The 21,975-nt window shown below is 36.7% G+C and overlaps 1 protein-coding gene across 3 annotated transcripts in view; it reads right to left on the bottom strand.

Annotated features, from left to right (window-relative positions):
• The window catches only part of LOC108137200 (ras-related protein Rap-2b), a 46,846-nt gene that overhangs the window by 10,106 nt on the left and 14,765 nt on the right, over nt 1-21,975 (bottom strand). For 2 of the 3 annotated variants that reach the window (XM_041710842.1, XM_017258789.2), the window contains exons 2-4: nt 13,279-13,809; nt 10,117-10,348; nt 1,005-1,202 (exon numbers count right to left, since the gene is read on the bottom strand). In XM_041710842.1, coding sequence (XP_041566776.1) covers nt 1,005-1,202; nt 10,117-10,348; nt 13,279-13,367 — 519 coding nt within the window. In that variant the 5' untranslated portion in view covers nt 13,368-13,809. Of the gene's footprint in view, nt 1-1,004; nt 1,203-10,116; nt 10,349-13,278; nt 13,829-21,975 lie in introns of those variants that run through there. The other variant, XM_017258790.2, reaches the window with a different exon arrangement.

Genomic DNA, 21,975 nt, shown 5'->3' with positions numbered 1-21,975 from the left:
TTTGCACCGCCCCCCCACACACACCGACCACTTTGACATTTTAAATGTTCCATTTTTTGTTGCCTCTGACATCCGAAACAGCTGGGCAGTGTTTTATGTCCTTTGGCTGCTGTTAAACTGTAGACACAAATAAAGTGAATAGAGTGCATAAAGTGAGTGCTCATATTGAAAATACAGTGTTTGCACTGGGCTCATCGTTTCGGATTTTCGACGCGCCTGGTTGACAAAAGAAAACAAAAATTCTGACAAATTGTTTAACTGACTTTCTTTTAGCACCCCATGCTCCATGGTGCCTGCCAGTTGGGAAAACTTTTGATTAAACTGTTTGTCCTTTTTTCCATTTTCCATTTTCCACCCACCCTCCCGTTTTGCGCGCTTGACAAACTTTACATAATTGCTAAAACGCCTCGTATCCCGTTGCCAAAAAAGCAATTTTCATGGGATGAGGGGGCGTGGCAAGAGGCAAGTGGCACAATGGGAGCGGTTATTGTATAAACACGCCTTCGAGCAATTGCCACAGTGAAGAGACAACAATCAAAGCGGTTACACTTTCCCCTTTTCGGATGAATGGCAATTAAAATTGATGCAAATTAGCAGACAGGCTACAAATGACCTCTGTGTGTCCTCTGGACCCAGGACCAAAGATTTGGTTGATGAATAAATGATTCAATTTATCATATATGCCTGTTAAAAAATTAAATTTTTAATTATTAAAATATATGTTCTAAAGTTATCGTGACTTTTCTTGTTAGAAATGAATTTTAGATAACAATTCTATAGAATTCGCGATTTTATTTTGTGTTGTGGCTTTATTTATTAAACAAACAAATATACTAGAGAGAATAATGTTGGTTTCTCTTGCCTGTAAGTATTCACGGTTTTGTATTTTTAAAAGATTTCATTAAATTGCATTAAAATCAATGCACTTAATAATTCGCATTCTAACAAAAAATAATTTGTCTTCCTGAAAATGATACAAATATAAATAAGCTTTAAGTACTCACCTCACGTTCGGTTTCTCCATCGGCCAAAAGGTCAATCTTGTTGCCAACCACCACAATTGGCACTGCGGTGGTGGCCTTCGTCTCGTGGATCTGGTCGCGAATTGTGCGCACCTCCTCGAAAGTGGTGGCGTCGGTGACGTCGTAGACCAGGATAAAAGCATCCGCCGAGGATATGGAAAGAGCACGCATCGCCGGAAACTAAAGAAATAAAGAAAAGAGCATTTTATTTAATTATCACCTATGTAAAATATGTTATAAGAATTTGAAAGTGTGCAATGTCTTAAAGGTGGTAAGATATTTTGATAAATGTGAACAAGCCCAAGTTGTCACGGCAATGTAAACTGAAACTTATAAATAAATTAATTTCACAGTCTTCGCTAACTTGTCAAACTAACTACAAATCGAAATTATAAAGGTGGAAATGTTTTACTGTTGTGTGGCATTATCTATTTATTAACAGCATTTGTGATTAATGGCATTTGCATTTGCATTGCATTTGCCCTGGAGTTTTATTTTCAATTAACTGTTTTTAACTTAACTGTCACAACAATTTCAGTTGTAAAAGTGATATAGAGCAAATGATTTAATTGGAATCTTTCACATGGCTAATTTGACACATTTTGGAAATGAATTTGCAGCAAAATATCAATGTCAAAATAATAAAGAGCTATTTCAGTAACTTGTCAATGAAATTTAATTAGAGAAATATTTATTTAGCCACTTGGAAAAATACACTTTATTACAGTTCAAAAATTTAACAATTTATGCATTGGCGTTTGCAAAAAAGTACCACATAAACATCAAAGAAATGCCGGACAGTGAAATGCTGTCATGAATTTAAATGTGATTTCTTTTTATCAAGCAAACATCCATAATATTTGATTTCTCTAAGGTGTCACAGTATTAAAAAATATTGTATGTGTTTCGTGTGGTTATAAATTAGTTGTTTATTGTATAAACAATAAGTTAAAAACGTGGAGATTAAACAAATTAACTAAAACAAAGACAATAATTTAATCGTAAAATATAAATAAAATAATGCTTTATGCATGAGCTTATTACGTTCAATTTTTATATTTAAATTGTATAACTGTCTGCCGGGTGAATAAATTTCCATACAGAATGGGAAAATGCGTGGCCAGAAAAATGAGTTAAAGTGTTTAACAAGGAATGTAAATTACAGCAACAGCAGTCATCAACGACAATTGTTTCCTCAGTGATAATTTGCATATTATTACTGTCACACACATGCACACACGCACATATTTGAATAATCACGGATAATAATGTAAATTTTTGAGTTCTATGCCCGTTAAACATTTTCACACTTTTCACAATTTTCCCTCAAGTGGAAGAAAAAAACGAAAAAAAAATTGAATCTCTCTGTTGTGAGCGAGTGTGCATAATTTTCTAATATTCCCGCCAACGAGCTGAACATTTTTCCAAAAGAACTTGCTGCAAAATTAGCGAAATATTCACACGAAAGTGCTTACGCATCGCAGCGCTTTAAAGTGAATCGTTTTCCCCGTTTTTCAGCTTTGCCAAAGCGGTTTTTTGTTATACTACATAGTTTTGGCCTCCAGCCATGTCGCAATATTTTAATAAAGTCGCAAAAGCGAACTGAATGGCGAATATTTGCAACAACAGTTTGATTTTTTGATAGCGGTCGTTGCACACTGGTCTTAAATACAAAATTTCCCGACCTTTCCTTGATTTTTTTAGAGTTTAGAACCAGATAATTGAAAAATTTTTAATTACCTCAAATAATAAATAAAATTAATAATATTTGAATATTTAAATATAAAGTGCAAAACATTTACATATTTTCTAGGCAGTTGTTCCATTAAAATACCCACTTTTGACTTGACTACTTGGAACCCATTGTGTTATAACGTTCAAAAACTACCGGATGAAAAGTATGAAAATCATTTTGCCATTAATGCATACAAACGCTTGCCGCATTTTGCAATCCTAAATTCCTTAATTAATATTTACACAAAAGTGCGCCCCTGTTTGTCTGTGGTTTAATTAAAGGTCCTTGATGGTCCCACCACTCTGACCCTGACCTCTGCCATGTGACCCCCCATTTTCCTCATTTTCCCCCTGACCTCTGACCGTCATTGCATGTTCATAATTGTGACAGGATGCCCAACCCAAAACTGAATTCTCGCATGTGTACAATTTGTGAATTGTGTTTTGAATCTTTCAAATTCCCAGAACAACTGGGAGTTCTCGACCGATTTTGGGAGTGCACAGAGCGAAAAAATTGGTTCTCTTTTGGAATCCAATATCTAAGAATTTATGGTTTCACATAAGTTAGTCTTATGAACTTTTATACGGATTTAAAAAAGTAAGATTTTTCAAATATTTATTTGTTTTCAAAATAGTGTGTCAAGTTGTTTTTTTTTGTTGAAGTAAAAATATAAAATATATATATAATTTAAGATTTCTAGTAAACGAAATACATTTAACAGTAGAAGAAAAACAATTCAACAGTAAAAAAACTGTGTATTGTGTTATTTTTTTACTTTAAAATCTGTGTCAGTTGGATTCTTTGCCGTTTAATATCAAGTCTGTGAACCCAATTTAACAAAATATCCGCCTTTGAAATCACGTGAAAGTACACAATGTTTTTTCCGTATGCCATTGCTGAATAGCAAATGAAACATAACACAAATGAAACGAATTAGAGCCACGCACACATGAGGGGTTTAAATGGGGGGACAAGCGAGAAAGCGGTGGAATGATGGCTGAGGAAAAGTCTGGGGAAAAGCGGAAAAACTGCGGCGACAGTTCACTGGCATCGTCTTCATCTCCATTCTCGTTTGTCTGACGGGCGGCAGAAACCGCAACCACAGCATTTTGGGCACAACACACATACGTTGTGCAGGGAAATGCGAATGAATGGGTGGAAAAGTGTGGGAAAATCCCGTCCAACTTGGCCCCGCCCACGCAGCACTAATGGTTTTCAAAATCATGTGCCTGCCGAGTTAGTTTTTAAATTGAGTACGCACACAGACAAGCCGGGAAAATGGCGAAAAAGAAAGGGAAATTTTGGTGGGGTAGAAGTCCGTGTTAATAAAAAGGCTTCCATTGAAATGTGCAGGCCACTGTGAATGAAAATCCAAATGAAAAACCCCAACAAGCGCAAAACAAAAAGTGAATGCCCAAGAAAAACCCTCGAAACAAAAAAATAAAAACAAAATACAAAAAACACACAATGGCCAAGTGTCGCGCAGTTCAGATAACCCAAAAAGGAGGAAAAAATGTAAGCCCTGACCTTGTACCTGAACTTGAACCTGAACTTGAGCAGGAACCCTAACCTGAATGAAAACTCTTACTTAGCAAATGGCAAGCGATTGGAAAATGCACAAACAAATTGTAATCAGGGCTAAATTAAATGACTCAGAAAGAAAGTGTAGCCTGTAAACACTTGTAACATTTCGTAACATTATTTGCAGAGCTGTTGATTTACGGCATTTAAATATGAAATGTAATCTTTTTTGTAATTTGAAAATTCAGTTTAATAGTAGAGTTTATGTTTTGCAATTAGAATCGCAATACAGCTTTCAACTTACGGTAGCATTTTAGGCAAGTGCAAGTAAGCCTGGTTATTTCTACTATTTCCACTGACCAGTTTCTAAAAAATTATGCTCAGCTTTCATCCTTTTGGCTTTGCACTTTAAGCTTTAAAAACCTGTTCGTGTGTCCTGTTCGGTTTTTTATTTTCTTTTTTTGGTGCTCCATTGAAATTTGTTTAGCTTTGCACTCGCATGCTGCTGAATCATTTTCATGTGGCAGACAATTTCCATTTTTGGGGCACTTCCCTTCTCGTGCACACTTCTTCGGTTTTCTTCCATGCTTTTTTCTTTCGTTTATGTTTCCTATCCACGGTAAAACCGATGTTTTCATCTCATCAAAAGGCAGTTGGAATTGTGTTTTTTTGTTGCTTCCATTGTTATGATAGCATATTACTGTAAATAACACGCCCAAGAAGGAAAAAGGAGTCGAATGGCAGCAAGCTCATCTTTTGACCTTGGGCTACAGAAAACTTTGCACTCCAGCATTTTGTGCATGCAATTGAGTTTCCCATTCCACATACGCCCCGTGGGCCAATTTACCTCTCCTTCAGTCGTTTTCCCACTTGTTACACATGCGACAAGTCAGGACCAACACCGCAAGGATCCTGAGCCGCTTCATGTCGTTGTCAGCTATCCTTTTACATCACTTAGCGAAAATATCATCACTTTTGGGTTGAACATTTTGAATTTTATTGATATATACTCATAAAATTAATCGAAGTTTTACGATTAAATAAAAATAAATTGATTAATATATTATAGCTTTTGTCGGAAAAGAGAAAACTACCATTATTTTTGCCAGTGTTCAGCTATTCTTTTGCACATGCCACGCTCTTGATTTCTCAATGGACTCCCAATTGTGTGACTTTTGTTTTGCCCCCCTCGATTGCGCTTTTCATTCATAGATGCCAATGGAAATTCGGAAAGCCCGACGACCTTCAATAGCAATCATTTGGCAAATATTGCAGGGGAAATGCAAATGTTTCCCCTCTGTCAGCTATCTCCAAATTGCACATTCTCTAAAATAAATTCAAGTGTGGAAACGAGGCTGCCAGAGTTTTGTCCTTTCGCCCAAAGTTAATTCACTTTTCGGCTTGCACATGGAAACGATGCCGCCCTCCTGCCCATTGCATTCACATTGACGGAAGGTAAACGAAAAGCCAAAAACACACGAGCTCAAAATGCACTTAGTTGATTCGGCTTAAAACTGAAACAAAATGCAAAAACTTTAACTAAGTTTGGAGTTCACTAACTTGATTTACACGTGCCGTTCTGTGCGGCAAACTCAGCATTTATTGAATTTCCTTTCCTTTTTGGTGCCTTTGTCAAACAAATCTTTGTATGGGACAAAGGGGGGCTTTTTTTTTAATCGGATACAAACTATTATAACAGCTCCTGCACTAAAAGGGAAAAGGCGATTTGATATGATTTTATGATTTTTTGATATTATCTCAGGAATGCACATGCTTATCATGTTTCAACTATTTTGTACACACAAATAAAGGAACGAAAACGTACTATTAAGCTAAATTGTTCATTTTATTTTGCTAAATTCCTCTGATTGTCTTGCAAATATTTCACCAATGCAACATAAATATGCCAAAGGCAAATTATGGTTATTGATGTGTTTACTTTACCCAGCTTGTCCCCTTTTCCAGTTTTCTTTTTTCTATTTTTACTTATTTTTGCTAAAAAACAATACTCTGCAGTAAAAAAGCCGTTGTGTCTGGAAATTTGTGATAATTTTCAAACACTGTTTGGGTTAATTTGAGCTCGGCAAAACAAACAAAAAGCACTATTAAAACCACAGCCCATGCCAATGCCATTATGAACTCATAACGTTTGCGTTATTGATTGGCGACATTGAAAAGGTAAAATATGGGAAAAAGGGTGTGGAAATCCAATTACATGTCAACCTGGTTGGCAAACAATGGCCGCTTTATTTTAACATTTTTTCAGCACAATTTAATTACAATAATCAGTTTTTCGGCAAATAAGGGGTACTTCGCAGGTTGACACAAGGAGAACAAATGGTTACTTTTTGTACCATTTGGTAATTTAATCCGTTTTTGTCTGTTAGAGTTTAACTTACTTGAAAGGTAATTGAAAGTAATTTGATAGATTTAACAAATCATACACATGTGTTGTTTTACTAAGAGCCTTCCATGTCATTGAAAAGGGATTGGAAGAAAAATATAAGTATTTTCTTATTTTACAACATTCGAAATAACAAAATCAACTCAAGTTTTGCAGTGTTTTCTTTTTTTTAATGCCATTTGTATATAATTTTAAAATATTTGCAAATTGGAATTTTTGTGCAAATACCATTTGCAGCAGGTAAACAGCGGAGGTATTCGCCCTGCTTTGCCTGTAATTTTATTTGCCGCTGGCAATGCGGAACAAATATTGACCAGAAATGGGCCGGAAAAGGGGGTCGGAAAGGGGGGGTCTTAAAAGGGGTCGGATGTATGTGGTGCGGTGTGGCCTGCGGTCTGTTATCTTTTGGCACACGCAAAAATATCACTCATACGCATGGCGGAACCTTGCGGGACTAAGCCAGCGTGAAAACTATTTGGCCAAGCTACGGAATTGGAGAGTTTATGGCCCACAGCGTTGGCTTCGGTTAAAGTGCGTTTCGGTGGCCTAAATTCACGTCCGCAATTTCTACTTCCCAAAGTTTTCTCCCATTCAAAACAATGGGTTACAACTTGCTACATTTATTTGAATGTACTGCGAAAAAACCTTTAATTAGTTACTTCTTTTGAATACCATATTTAAATTACATCCTATGTCCTTTTGCATAATTTATTCCTTTTCCTCTTCAATTGTTTTACATGCACATCATTATGACCGCTTATAACTGATTTCAAAGTGGTGGAATTATTACATCATTTCGATTAAAATGCGATTAAGTAAAAGTGTTAATTTCCTCATGGGCGTTGATTTTTAAATCGTTTGAATGTCATCTTTATTATGAATAACTGAAAATGTTTGAATTTATATGCTGCATAACTACTTAAAAAAAAAAACAATTGTATTTTACTTTTAATTTAATTTGTTGTTAAACGAACCAAGGTTTTCTTAAATTAACTTTACAAGCTGAATAAACCCAGATAAAGTAATAAAACCCTGTAGATCGGACGTCTATATACAATGGCTGCCATATGCACTTTATGGTAAAACTTGCCAAAGTTCGTTGATTGTAAACAATTTATCGTATTAATCCCATAACTTCCTTTCCTGTTTTGTTTTCTTGCCTAACTTAATTTTATAAAACCTAGGTTGCCTTATGCCAACGAAACGAACTGTCTCCTCTGAGTGGTTTTGTTTGTCTTTCGCCGAAATGGAACAATGCCACTTGCTTATGGCCACTTGCCTGCAAATGATTGCGCATCCGCACCGTGTGCCGCAGCGATGACGAATGTCCTGGAAGTGGGTTTTTGTAGATTCAAAAAGTGCACTATTCAGTGAGGTTTCTGGGGTGGCATTCTGGGATGGCATTCAACACATATATCTGGATTATGTGACACCAGACTTGACCTCCTGCTCCTGCCGCCTTTTGCCAACGGACTATTATAAAGCCAACATACTATGTATACACACAGCCCATGATGTGACCTGCCACTAGGCGATTTATGTTTTCGGCTGGAGGCACTATAGCAGTAGTCCCACAGAACCTAAACCCCCCCCTCATAGGGGTCGTAAAATTTATGAGCAATGCGTGAATGTGTTAAAATTTATGCCTGCTGCTGTGGGCGAGCTGCTGTTATACGAGCATATCCTTCTGGGGTGCGAAAAATGGTGCGGGGTCTTGTTTATTTGGGCATCCATCAAGCGAGGGTTGCGATTTGGCCTGATTTTTGGAGTTCATTTCAACCGGACGGACGGACGTCTCCTCTAATGATTATCCCACTTCGAGGGTTTCACTTGAGCTGCCGAGCGAATCCATTTCATTAGTTCCATTCGCCGTTTTTGTTCCGTGTTCTCTGGGTTTTTTTGTGTTCTGGCCTCCGTATCTGTTGTATGATTGCATTGTACATAAATCGATTGGAAGACGCCTGATGGCGGATGCCAGATGAAATATGCTATATGCTGCACAAACAAAAATAAATCTGCTAAATCGAATACATTGAATTCTCCTTAGTTTTCTTCTCGTACTTATCTAAAGCGCTTTGGTTAGTTAAACTAATATTGACAATAAATGACAATCTATTTCCAACTAATGTGCCAGAGTTAATCTGCATATATTTTTCTAGTTTTGTCCTGGAGTTTAAATATAAATTCAGGAATTTTCAAACTAATATTGAATATGAGATGCATTAATTACACTTTGCTGTTGTCAGTGCAACGCCATATGAAGTGCTCCCTCATTTTTCGCCAAGGACACAGCGTCGAATGTCGAAAGTCGAACGTCGATTCGAGGCGAGTCGAGAGTCACAGTTCAGTTGGCTTCAGTGGGCTTGCAATCTCTGCCTGACTGACTCCATTTGTAGCATATATCCCGCATTGTGCTTGCATTCATAAGGTATATACTATATATACAGTAAGGTGTGCCACGCCCATTACAAACCCATCCATCCAACAACCGCCCCCTGCTGTTCGTTTTTATGAACAAGAGCATTTCAATTCACGCGCAGCGGAAGTGCCAGCGAAATTGAATCGCAGCCTGTAATTTCCGCTGCAGTCAGCTGGATGATGATGATCATGATGAAGATGTTGATGATGATGCTGGCCAGGTGTTCCTGGAGAAACAGCAGACTGGCATCCAGGATTTCGGATCTGGGAACCAGGACCCTCAGGAATGTCAGCCAGTTGTCGCCCTTTGAAAATATTGAAAAGCAACTAAATGCTGCTGGCGCCCTGTTGCAGCCCATTAGAGACGGTTATTTAAAATTAAAACCCCTCCTCCACGGGGAACTGAACTGAACTGAAGTGAACTGAAACTGCTGAAAGTCCTGCCACAGGATAAGCCAGCATGAGTACCTGCTCCTTTGTGACCCCTCCTGGCCACAAACAGTTTTATTCACTTAATGAAGCCAGTGTGGAAAGTGAGTGCACTGATAAAAATATTTGCACCCATTATCATGCACAGGAAAATCAGTCGAGGGTGCATACAATTTAACAATGTCTTTTGCTTGAACATAAATAAAAAGCGCTTGAAGTTAACTGCAATTCTATTTAAGATTTACAAAACTAATTAATTATTGTTCAAAAATATAAAAAAAAAATTAAATAAATCAGTAACAAAGTATTGTTTTGATAACATTATCGATTGCAGTTCCATCTTAGTATTATTCAAATTAACATTGAAATTTTATTAAGCGATACTATTATCAGCGGTGTGGCTAAAAATACGGTGCTGGCTAAGGTGTAAAACAATCGAAAGTATCGATATTGCTATCGATTGTGTTGCCAACGCCGTTTTAAGTGACTTCATACGATTGGAGCTTTTCGAAGCCCCCTATCTAGTTTTAAGTGCACTCAATTATTTAGGAAAAAATACAATCCGTTTTGAAGTGCAGCAGGCTTACCTCATAGGAACCGGCGGTGTCCAGGATATCGAGGGTGAGACTGACGCCGGCAATGGAGAAGTTGCCCTGGTGCATCTCCTCGATGGTCCGCTTGTATTTGGTGCTGAATGTGTTGTACAAAAACTGGGTGATTATCGACGTTTTGCCCACTTTAGCAGAGCCCATAACGACGATTTTGTGGCGGGCATTCGCCGGTCCAATAGCATCGTCCACCGCATTGTTCCTGCCCACTCTGCGTATGCAAGATTTTCGGTGCCGGAGTGGGAAGGCGACGCAAGGTGGAAAAACGTGAAACATGAAACATAAAACGTGACTTGAGTGAGTTAAGTTCGGTGCAATTCAATTAAATCCCAGGCTTCGCCAAGTCTTTCCCCTCATTTTGATGCATGATTTAATAACAAAAATTTCCATTCCCCACCACCGATTTCAGTCGGTTTGCTTAATCCCCATGGGCGACTCATTAAAGCTGTGCGCTACATTTAAAATTAATCATTACGGCAACATCACAAAGCGTCAACTACGAAAGTAGAGCAAACAAAGGGACCTCACTTTATAAGCAGTACGGTATATATACTCTACAGCACATAGTGCAGGTGTTTGCAAATTAATTGAGAATCGGGGGAATATAATATATTTGTCTTTGCAGCGATGTCAGCTTAAAGGATTGATAAAATGGCAATGGATTTGGACAAAAAAAAAAGATGGATGACTAAAAATAATTTAAAAGGCGATTGTTTTAAATATATTTCATTTAAATTAATCCATCTAAAAGTATTACATTTTAAAATGTATTCGAATCCTATTTAATTTAATCTTTTTAAAAGCTGTAAATTGCAACTGCAATATATGTTAAATGTTAAAAAGTACTGCATATAAAGGCTGATGACATGGTTACAACTCATTTACGTGTTTTCCCAGGATTGAGTTTTCCTTTAAGTTTTGTTTCATTCTAACTTTTAAAGTTGCTGTCCAATACATTATTCAGATTTATAGAGATCTGATGTAAGATAAAATACAAGTTTACCAATTTTAGATATGATAGATGATATTATAGTCGATACCCGTTACGTTGTTAACCAAATTCAAAGCAAATATGCCAGAGGCAGATGAAAAACACACATGAAGACGGTTCAGATTGCTTACAGTGTTTACCTTTAATTTCTTAATTGCATCTGAATTAAATAATGAATTGATGAATTTGGATAATTTTATGTGTCGATAGATATAACTAGACTCAAACATGTTGCTACAAAAGTTTCGCGACTTGAAATAAGCTAAATCGAACTATGTGAAAACGGAACCATAAAAATACAAATATGAAGTAAATGCCTTAACATTGTACAAATACTAATTGCCAAGATGTTAACAGAAATTGTGGGGAAAGTGCTGGCGAACTCCTTCGTAATTTAACTGTCTGTTTTTGAAATGTTGAAATGCCATATGTGTTGAAAGAAGAAACTTCGTTATCTCGGCGGCTGTTTGCTGCTGGTTGACAGCGAAAGTGAACAGGAAATATTCCGGGCGGCGAACACGGCACATCTGCGATGAAATCCAATGCCATTTCCGGCTGGACAATGGCCACAAAGCCGCAGAATCCGAGGATGACAGCTCCTCCTTCGTCCTGCGAGACGATAAATCAGGAAGGTCCAAGGGAAAAAAGGACGATTCGAAGTAGCAGAAGTGGTATAATTGTCCAACGTAAGACGGCAAACCAACAACAACGGATCAAATTCGACTTTAATAAGCGCGATTCTGTCGTGTCGTGTCTTGTTTTTTTTTTTTTGGTTTTTATTGTTTTTTCTTTTTTGGCACCTTCCCGGCATTCTATAAATATTTTCCGAGTGGAGGGAAAGGAAAAACAAAAAGGAAAAATGTAATCAAAGGCCGGTAGAAGATGAATTTCTTGTCCTGACAGGCAAAACAAAGGAAAAGTATGCAAACTACGGACGGACAGGAAAAAGCCGTTTCCCTTTTCCCATTTTCCCCTTTGTCAGTCAAGCTGCTTAAAGTTTCCATCTCTTATTTGGGTCCTTTGAACTTGATGAAGAAATGAAAATGTTTGCCCCAAAAGTAAAATCAAGATTCCAATGGCCAATGGCAGTTAAAATATGAGTTTGCCATCTCATCTGACCGACCATATTCCATATCCTTGGCATTTTTCCCGATAAGCTTCAGCTTGGAATTTTTGCACTCGCCCCCCCTCGTTTTTTCGCATTTATTGCAAAAATTCTTTTGCAATTATTGCGGGCAGAGGCTGAAGTTTGGGGACGCCTCAACTTTGTGACACTTTGACTGGTTAACTTGGGTTAACTTTCAGCTGGATTTCTGCGAGCGCGCTTCCCTTGGATTTCGGAACGCAATCCCCTACTCAACTTACACGTGTCTGCCATTTGTCACCCTGTAATGCCACCCACATATTTATAGTCGTCTGAATTGGCTTTCGCATTGAGTTTAATATGGATTTGTGGGTGGTATTACTGGTTAAATTGCATTGCATTAGGGCGGGCAATTTATTTCAGACATCCCGCACATCATACGAGCATTTATTTGTCCTAGAACATTTTAGTACCAAGGTCATAAACATTGCAATTATGAGTTTAGAATACCTCTGTGCTATGGTGACTAATTTTATTAGTCACTAACACGTTTAGAAAAATTTGAATTTTTCATTTTAAATTATTTGCTAGTATATCGAACATTTATATTGTTCTCATTGTCTATGTAGAATATAGACTACTTTTTAACTGCTCTAACATTCTATTTCATTTTAATAAACTTTTTAAAGCTCAAACTTTAACTAGCTTGGAGCGTCTGAAGATTTTCTCGTTTTTTTAATACTTTTGATAATACAAAAAACAAATTATTTCATTTTTTTCAGTGGTGGGGCAATTTAAATAATCTTTCAGTGGTAAAATCGTAACAATTTGGTAAAACTATATGTGAGTAACTGAAGATTTTAGGTATGCAACCTCTGCGCGTTGCAGCGCACTTTTATAAACCATAAATATTGGCGTGCCTGGCTTACCTCTTCTTTTTATCCACCATTTTCCCTGCGCTTTTATAACCAGGTGAGAGATGTAAAACCCCAGTACATATGCTACTTTTTAGCCGTTTTTTTTCGGAGGGAGTGGGGTGTTGGGGACTTACGCAGCCATAACTTACTTGTCACGCTTTGGTTTATCCTCGGCATTGTCATCCTTCATGAACGAGGGCTGCAGGCTGAAGCGGCGACGCAAGTGACGGCCACGCATCCTGCAATCCTTTGGATCCCTGGGTGTCCTTGTGGTGTAAGACTACTGGTAAATCAATGCCCCTCGCTTATCGTTCAGTGCTTTCTTTTTTCTTCGACTCGTTCGGCGGGCTGTGACGTTTTATTGTCAGCAGTCAGTGTAAGTGGAGCAGTAACTGTAGCAGTAACTGTAGCGGTAACTGTAGCGGTAACTGTAGCGCTAACTGGCAAACTGTTATGGCCACGTTAACGGGCGGTAGTTGGGCTCCCTCTTTTTCCTTTGTTCCTTCGTTCCCCAGTCCTCAGTCCTTTTGTCCTTAGTTTATTATTAGCACCGCCAGCGATTCTTCCTTTCCGCCGCCACAGGAAAATGCAAATATTTGCTCTTATTTCACGAGTCTTACGTTTCGTTTTAATTACGTGACTCGATGATGATAATTTCCCTGGCAAATTCTCCTGTTTACCTGCAAATGGAAAATGTTGCTGGATGAGAGACAAAAAAGCCATAAATTACAAGCCACCTGCTTATCTTACTACTGCTGGGTGTCAGTATTTGATAATTGAAATTAAAGCGAGAACCGTTTGCCCAAAAGAAAAACAATAAATACCAACACGCAAAAAGGGGGCGAGGCTTTAGCCCCATCGGACTGTCGCAGGTTTAATTTCTGCGTAAAGAAAATAAATACCATCAAAGAAATTGCATGGAAACAAAGTATAAATTTTGAGCTAAGTGCTTTTGAATTTTTTTGTAAATAAAAGCTTTGATTGGTCATTTAGAAACATGCTTGGATATAATTAACAGGCAACTAAAATAATAAGTACATCATTTTAGACCTCTAATTTAAAATGAAAAACTTTGTAAATCCGCTTTATAAAGCTAATTTTGTAACGAGTGCTAGCTTACATTAAGTTTAATAATAGCTAAAAACTAAATTGTTATTTTGATTTAAGCTATATTTTCATTCTGTTTTTTACCTCAATATATTTTTAGTTATATTTTAACAATTTATATTTATTTATATCTTAGTGTTCTGGAATGCCCCATTTTTGTGAACCTTTCAGGGCATTTAAGAAAAAGTTAAACTTTCTCCAAGCTGGTGAAACTCGGGCTAATTAAACAGATTTATGTGGGGCGTGGCAGTTGAAAACCCTTAGCCACTGCCTTTCTACGGCTTTCTACTGCTTTCTTCGCGTGCAGTGCTCACTAAATGCGCTGCTACTTATTTTAATTTTATGGGTATTTTTGTAGCAGCTTCTGCTCTTCCTTAACTTAGTTTATGTTAACAAAAGCAGAGCGAAGAACGTGGCTGACATTAATTGGACTTTAATGGAGTAAAAGTACAGGTCCCTGAGTTTAAAGTTGCCCCCTTGTTGTTGCATACTTCTGTGCGGTCCCCAAAAACATACAGAGAAATAAACCAACTAGATATTTGTAAATATTATAAAACAAAAATGATTATCCTAAATAAAAAAAAAATTCGTTACCTCTATTATTTTGGTATTGTATCACACTAACATTATATTATCATTATATCAAGCTTATATTTTGATATGTATCATATAAAACTTATCAACATGACTTTCATATCATACTCCTTTTTTTCTTTCTGTTTAGGATGCAAAAGAGACGAGTGCCTGTTCAAATGCATTTCAAGCGATTAAATGTTACTTGAAGTGCAACTTAATCTGTTCCAGCTTACACACATATGTAAATGCGAGAAAGGCTCTGAAATAAAATGCGAAATTTGATCTGTTTCTGGAAAAGCTTTCCTTTGTGAAGTGTAGTATTTGGCACAATGTGCAACAAGCTGCAATTGCAAAAGCACAAGTTGCAAGGAAGTGGAGGAAATCGCTGGAAAATGCCTTGAAATCACTCAGCATTCAGAGCAGGAAACCCGGGAAAAGCAGGAAAAGCTGATGCGCCGGCGAGACCGAAGAGCAGACGAAAACCAACTCAATTGTTGAGCATTATCCATATTATGGCCCTCGAAATGGATCAACGCTAGCCGGAAAGGCAGCAGCCAAAAAGGATGATTTGAGAGAAAAATGTTCTTTTTGCTAAAAAATAAACAAGAAAAAAGAAAATTCATTTACGTATGCTGTGAGTAATCTTAAAACTAATTTTATCATCGAAATAATTTGCTGACTTGTACAAATGGTAATAATAATTTCGTCCAGTTTCGTACACTGGAATTTATTAATTCTATTAATCGAAATTTTTACAGGTTTATAAATCTGTAAAAGACTTACAGTACATTAACTATATTATGTTATCACAAATTATTTTTTACGAGAATCCTATGATCGTTACAACTTTGTTAGGTGTTTTCCATTAAATCTGTATTTTGCCAATGTTCTTTGTTAATTTATTAAGCGCTTTCTTTGCCTACTTTTGGGGGCATTTAAGATTCACTTTTGCTAAGCTCCTTTGCGTCTGATTTTTTCTGCAAAAGACTGAAGACTGAAAGGCGCTTAAGCAAGTCAAACTTTGGCAGCTTTGTGTTTCTCATTTTTTTTTTTTTATTGTGGAGTGTGTGTGCAGCGGGTCTTAAGACCAGTTGATCCGAACTGCCAGTAAAACTTTGGTTGCGGCTTAGGAGCCCGAAAATTTGCTCAAGTTAAACGAGTTGCGGCATATTGACTGCAGTCAGCTGAATAAATGGATTATCCTAGAAAAGGCAAGGGAGGCGGCGGAGGAAAGGTGGTTTCTGGGCGGTGAGGGGCTGAGCAAATTGGCTGCGGTTCTTCTGATTTGTCTTGGGCTTTCCCTAGCTCTTCTCTTTGCCAAATTAAATTCGTCTAAATTGTAACTGGTTTTCAATATTTTCTTATTATTACCACTCAGACAGAGTTTGTGGTCAAACTGAAAAGCAGTGGAAAAAATGCAACTTTCAATTGCACTTGAACAATTCGATTTGCATAAAGTTTAGTGCAAGTCAACGAAATTGCCAATGTAATGTTGGAAAAATGGGAAAAGTGGGGAGAAAAGGGGGCGACAAAAAATAGGGAGTCTGAGCTCCAGTTTCCGAGAACATTAAATGGGGAATAAAAATCTTGTTGAACTATTTGTGAATCGATTGGTATGCCAATTCTCTTATGAAGGATGCAACTTTAGTAATCATTTTTCACAATCTCCATTCGCATGCCACTCAATTTTCATATGAGCTTAAATAAATATTTGTTTCGAAATGCTATTGTGATCCAATAACCACTAAAAACACTAGACAAGATTTAAAATTGTTATTGGGGAGGAAACATAAAGTCAAACTATAAGACTTTTTATAGAAATATATATATATTATATATTATATTATCTAATAATATTTTTTCCATTAATAAGAAGTCTTAAAAAAATATAATAATAGAACAGAAAATAACTATAAATATATCTAGTTGAGGGGTATTTTCGCAATTCAAACGTATGCACTACCTGTTCTTCCTTTTTATTTGTTTTTACTTCCTTCGCTGCTTATTTTATTATCTGGAACATTTTCTGGTTTTCATTCAATGCAATTTATGAATAAACACAACGATAATAATAATAATAATAAATCATTGATTGAATACTGTTGGGGGGAATCGTAAAACGTATTTCGAAATAAATAATCATGAAACGTACAGCACATAAAAAGAAATGAATTGAAATGCTGAAATGTGCCGGGGAAGGGGAATTCGATATTTTTTGCTAAAGTGGAAATTGGGATCTTTCGAGGATTGGACAATCAAACGGAATTATGCACTTGACTTATGTTGCAAAACTGGTTGGGAAAACTCTGTCGTTATCTTGCCAGAATTTCCATGAAATTTATAAAATGCAAAAACGTTCGGTTGTGGTCATAGATTTCTTGGTCTCTTCATGCAATTTGTGTGTCGGTGGTGCTGCTCGTATGGGCCAGATTAGCACCGCCCCCCAACTGTTCCAACTGTCCCTACGTAGCTAAGTTACCTACCGGTGTTTGCTTGTGCCTTTATGTGGTGGGTGATGTTCGTGACTGGCCCTGAATGCACTGGCTCACCTGCTCACCTGCTTACCTACTCACCAGGTAAAAAGCAACCCACCAACCGCCCGAGCATTCAGCCAGGTGCAGCACTAAAATTGAAAAGCATAAATACTTGTGTACATGTACTATAAACATAAAGCTCCCCAGTACATAGAAAAGGGCTCTATGGGTGGCTCTATGGGTGGGTGGTGGTCCTGCACAAAAAGCGCTACCAAATGTTGAATATCCTCCTGTTTTCCCACACAACCTACATCCACTCCCAATTTTTACCTCATTTCTGTCGCTTGATAGAGATCATGTGCTGTTTAATTTTGGTGGTTTTCAGAGGGGTCTTTAAAATTGGGCGGAATAGATTGAAGTTTAATTAACATATTGTTATCCCTTAAAACTTTTTAAAATACTTATAATTGTAAATTTAATAACAAATTTAAGTCTATCGATAGGTTTTGATTGTCGATAAGTTAGTGATCGAATTTACCGATTGTTAAAAGAAAACGGTTAAAACCTATAAATTTTATCTGATGAACTTGAAGAAGCAGAAATAATCAAGGTCATTGGACACTTTAAAAAGTAAAAGCCTAATAAGGACATCATTTCATATCAGAACAAAGGACGGCAACAATTGGCAACGCAACAGGCAACAGGAAACAACAGCAACAATGTCCACAACAAACAACTGAAAAACAACTGAATTCTTATGGGGCTGGTCCCCCTCAAAATAAATTTTCTTTTCCTCTGTGTTTGAGCTTTCGGTCGGGCAGAATGCTAATGAATTGCGGGAGGTCGGGGGCCTTACAGTTTTATATAAAGTAGGCTGTGGAAATCTGATGAAAAACAAATAAACAATCAGAGCCAAGGAAAGCAAGGCAAGGCGAAATGAAATGAAATGTCACAACAGAAACAAAGGAAGGTTGGGTATTTTTCGGTTAAGGATGAGCATCAAAAGACAAATAAATGACGAAGCAATGAAGGCAATGAAGAATGGGCTTTGAAAATAGATTTTTTTTCTGGTTTATTGACTGACTGATTTTTTGCTTATAAATAGAGCCTCGCAACGGACTTTAAATCCCCCAAAATCTCAACTAGCTGGATTAGAAAGACAACGACCAGGCAAAAACAAATAAATTTCAAATTCAGAATGGAATTAAACAAAAATAAGAGCAAGTGGTAGATGAAACTGGAAACCAGTAGAAAAATATGATTGAAGTTTAAATTTCAAGGAGAAGGCCAATTTACCTTAATTGTTGGGTTAAAAATGTATTTAGAATATTTTTATTGCACTTCTAAGAGCACTGAAAAAAGATAGCAGGAAATTGTATATCTAAAAGAGGGTAACAACATTTTAAAAAGTAAAACAAAGAAACATTTTTGTAGCACTAAATAAAATTAAAGTTGTATTAAGCGTTTTACTGCTCAACTAATTTTTTCTGTGTAGAGAATAAAAAAAATATTTAAGGGATACTAGGAAAAACCCTCTCCATGATTGTGATTTTGTATTTTATATTTTAAGCAGTTATTTCTTTTCTTTCCAAATATTGAAGGAAAGAAGTTAAGATTTTTGCAAATTAACTTAGTTTTAGAATTTCCAAGACCTCCTTAATCTACGACGGCTTACCTCGAACCACCCGATAAACTAAGCCCTGTAATCAGACCGCATTGAACATTAAACCCAACTCTTTGTGGCATTTCGAATTCCCATTGCCCATTGAGCAAACTTTGTCTAAATTGATTTGAATATTTATGAAAGCGGGTGGGTGGCAAAAGACACTCACTTTGATATGTCACAATCACAATCACCAGTTGTTCAAGTGATTCTGGTTGCATATATAGGTAAAAGGGTTTGGGTTATTCGGTTTGGGGCTTTCAGATCGGCTTAATCGCAAAGCCGCAGCCAAAACGAGGGCTCAAGTAATTATAAATGCCATTTTGTGTCGGTTTTGTTTAGCATGAAGAGATAAGAGAGCGCTTTTTGGGTGGTTGTGTTCTGTGGGGTTAACGTGGGACATGCATATTTATCATTCATGTGTAGGCACAAATTTGTGTCTGTCTCATGAATGACACGAAAAAGGCAATTTAAGCAAACACACACACACACACACACATTTATAAGCAAGAAACAAAGGGGTGAAAATGGGAGGCGTCTTCGCCGCAGGCATTACAAAAATTTCACACACACTCGACACAGCAAAAAATACATAAATAAAGAAGAAAACAGAGCACCCGCACTGTCAACAAGCAACAGCTACCTACAACAAATAAAAGAACAACACATAGAGTACCAACAAAGAGAAATAAAAGTAACAACCATTTGGAAAAAAGCAACAAATATTGCTGGTTCTTATCATTGGTTACAAGAATCGGGCCAAAAAGCGTATAGAACTGAAACTGAACTGAACTGAATACACAGAAAAGAATACAGTCATAAGCCGAATATAAGCAAACGATAGATTCCTTTTAAAACTTAAAATATATTTATGCTTATATAAATCAAATCATATAGATTTGACGGTCATACATTTTAAATTTAGTAATAATTATGCAAATGTTGTTTCCCAGATAAATTTCGAGGCTTAAAATAAATTTTTTTTCATAGATCATGGGATTTGAATGAGAGGTTTTTTTTAAAAAGGTTAAATCAAAAGCTCTTAAAAATTTGATACGATAAACTTTCTACAAATTCCTTGCCGTTTACATTTTTCTCGCAGTGCAACCAACTGAAGTCAGAGTTTGTGAATTTTGAGGCTGGGGACATTTTCGACGAGGAAAAGCCAATGACCCAAAGCAGCCAAATGACATGCCGGCACACAAGAGCTCCTTATCAGCCATGGGCCATGTATGTGAGTGTGGAAATGGTGCTTGTTGCTCGGCACAGTGGGACAAAATATGAGACTTGGCTTTAAATCTGTTTAGTTTACTCTTACTTTAGTTCCCAACGAAAGCAAATATTGTTATGGCTTACTAATAAAAGGAAATTTAATAATTATATTTTGTAAATGTGTTTACACTAGGTACTTTGTTTGTCTTTTCTTAAAAAGTAATCCAAAAGTAAGTTTTCATTTTATTTTGAAACTTTGGGATTAAATACCGGCATGTTTGAAATGCTTTGGGTTATACTTAAGCACAAATGTAAAAAAAAGCTAAAGTTCCTGACATCTTAGGACTTCTTTTTCAGTTGCTTAAGGACGAAAAGGACTTAGTGTACGGAAAAAGTTGTCTTTTGTTTTTTGCAAAAGTTGCCGCTCTAGTTTTCCGTTTCCTGAGCTGTCAGTTCGCCGAGCCTCGGCTCTTCAACTTCATCTTTATGCTTGCAACAGATTCAGCTCAAAAACACAAAAAAATAACTACAATAATACCAACAACAACAACGATAGTTGGAAGATATATAACAGTCGACAAGAAAAGCAGCAACAATGACGACGACAATTTGTGAGGATTTTTATAGACAAGCGTCTTGGTGGGAAATTATGGTTCGGCCTCTTATGCGTATATACATGTATATATACACTGAGGAAACTGGGGATGGGTTTTATTTTATACTTTAATAATGTATTAGTAGGGTCTTTGCATGGAGCTCAAAATAAAATATTCTTAAATGATTTTATAAAATATATAATACAAAAAAATAATTATGTGTCATTTTCATACTATTTTGTACACTTTCTCACATTTTGTTTTCGGTGTATGTTTCATGGAAGTGTGTGCGTGTGATGCGTGCTTGTACTAATGAGACAATTTCCACTAGTTTCGTGTGTGTGCGAGCGTGTTGTCTTGAATTTTATCCCCTAATGAACTGTCCCTCGACTCAGAAGCTGACTTGTTGCTCTCCTCACTCCCATTGGGATATTTGGTCCCCAGCCACGCCCCCCACAGGTCGCTGCGCCCCCTTTTGGGTGTCACATTGTTGTCGTTTCAATTAGTGTTTCAGTTTCAGAGCGACCTTATCAATGTCGAAGGGGAATTGGATTCGGGATTGTAATATCTCAATGAATAACTTGATTTGCGATAAGCGAGATAGGGGAAAATTGCAATCGTATAAATCAGCTACAGCACGACTCAAAATGTTTAATGCGAATAATAAATTGCATTTTTGCAGCTTAAATTGAGTTAAGTTAGAGAGGCTTACTAAATAAAACTAACTTCTTTTATTATATACTGCAGGTTTGATTAAAAACTCAATCAAAGCAAAAATATATTCAAAATGAAATAAAATAATGCTTAAAAATTGATATATATAAATATAAATAAAATATATAGAAATCTATAACTACTTTTACTAGGCTGGACTTACTAAGAGCACTAGTTAAATTTGAAAGACACATATATAGTTTTTTGTATATTGTGTGAAATTACATTAATCAATTTATTTTCGTTGGTGTTTAATATTAATTTAATTGTTTATTTAGAATTTTTTTTAGGTTTCTTTCTTTTCGTACTTTACATGTTTCATAAAAGTATTTTTTTAACCAATTATAGACACAAAGTTTTATGTGAACATGTGTTCATAAAATCTTGCTGGATGTTTCTATTGACGTTACCGTAACGCACTGTTTCACCGCAAATCCAGGAAAATCATTCGGCGAATTCGCGCTGAGCTCCCCTAATCCCGCCATTCACTCGAATACTCATGGA

The sequence above is a fragment of the Drosophila elegans genome, unplaced genomic scaffold (assembly GCF_018152505.1).
Source record: "Drosophila elegans isolate 14027-0461.03 unplaced genomic scaffold, ASM1815250v1 contig_149, whole genome shotgun sequence".
NCBI classification, from domain to species: Eukaryota; Metazoa; Arthropoda; class Insecta; order Diptera; family Drosophilidae; genus Drosophila; species Drosophila elegans.
This window is presented reverse-complemented; position numbering and strand designations above follow the sequence as displayed.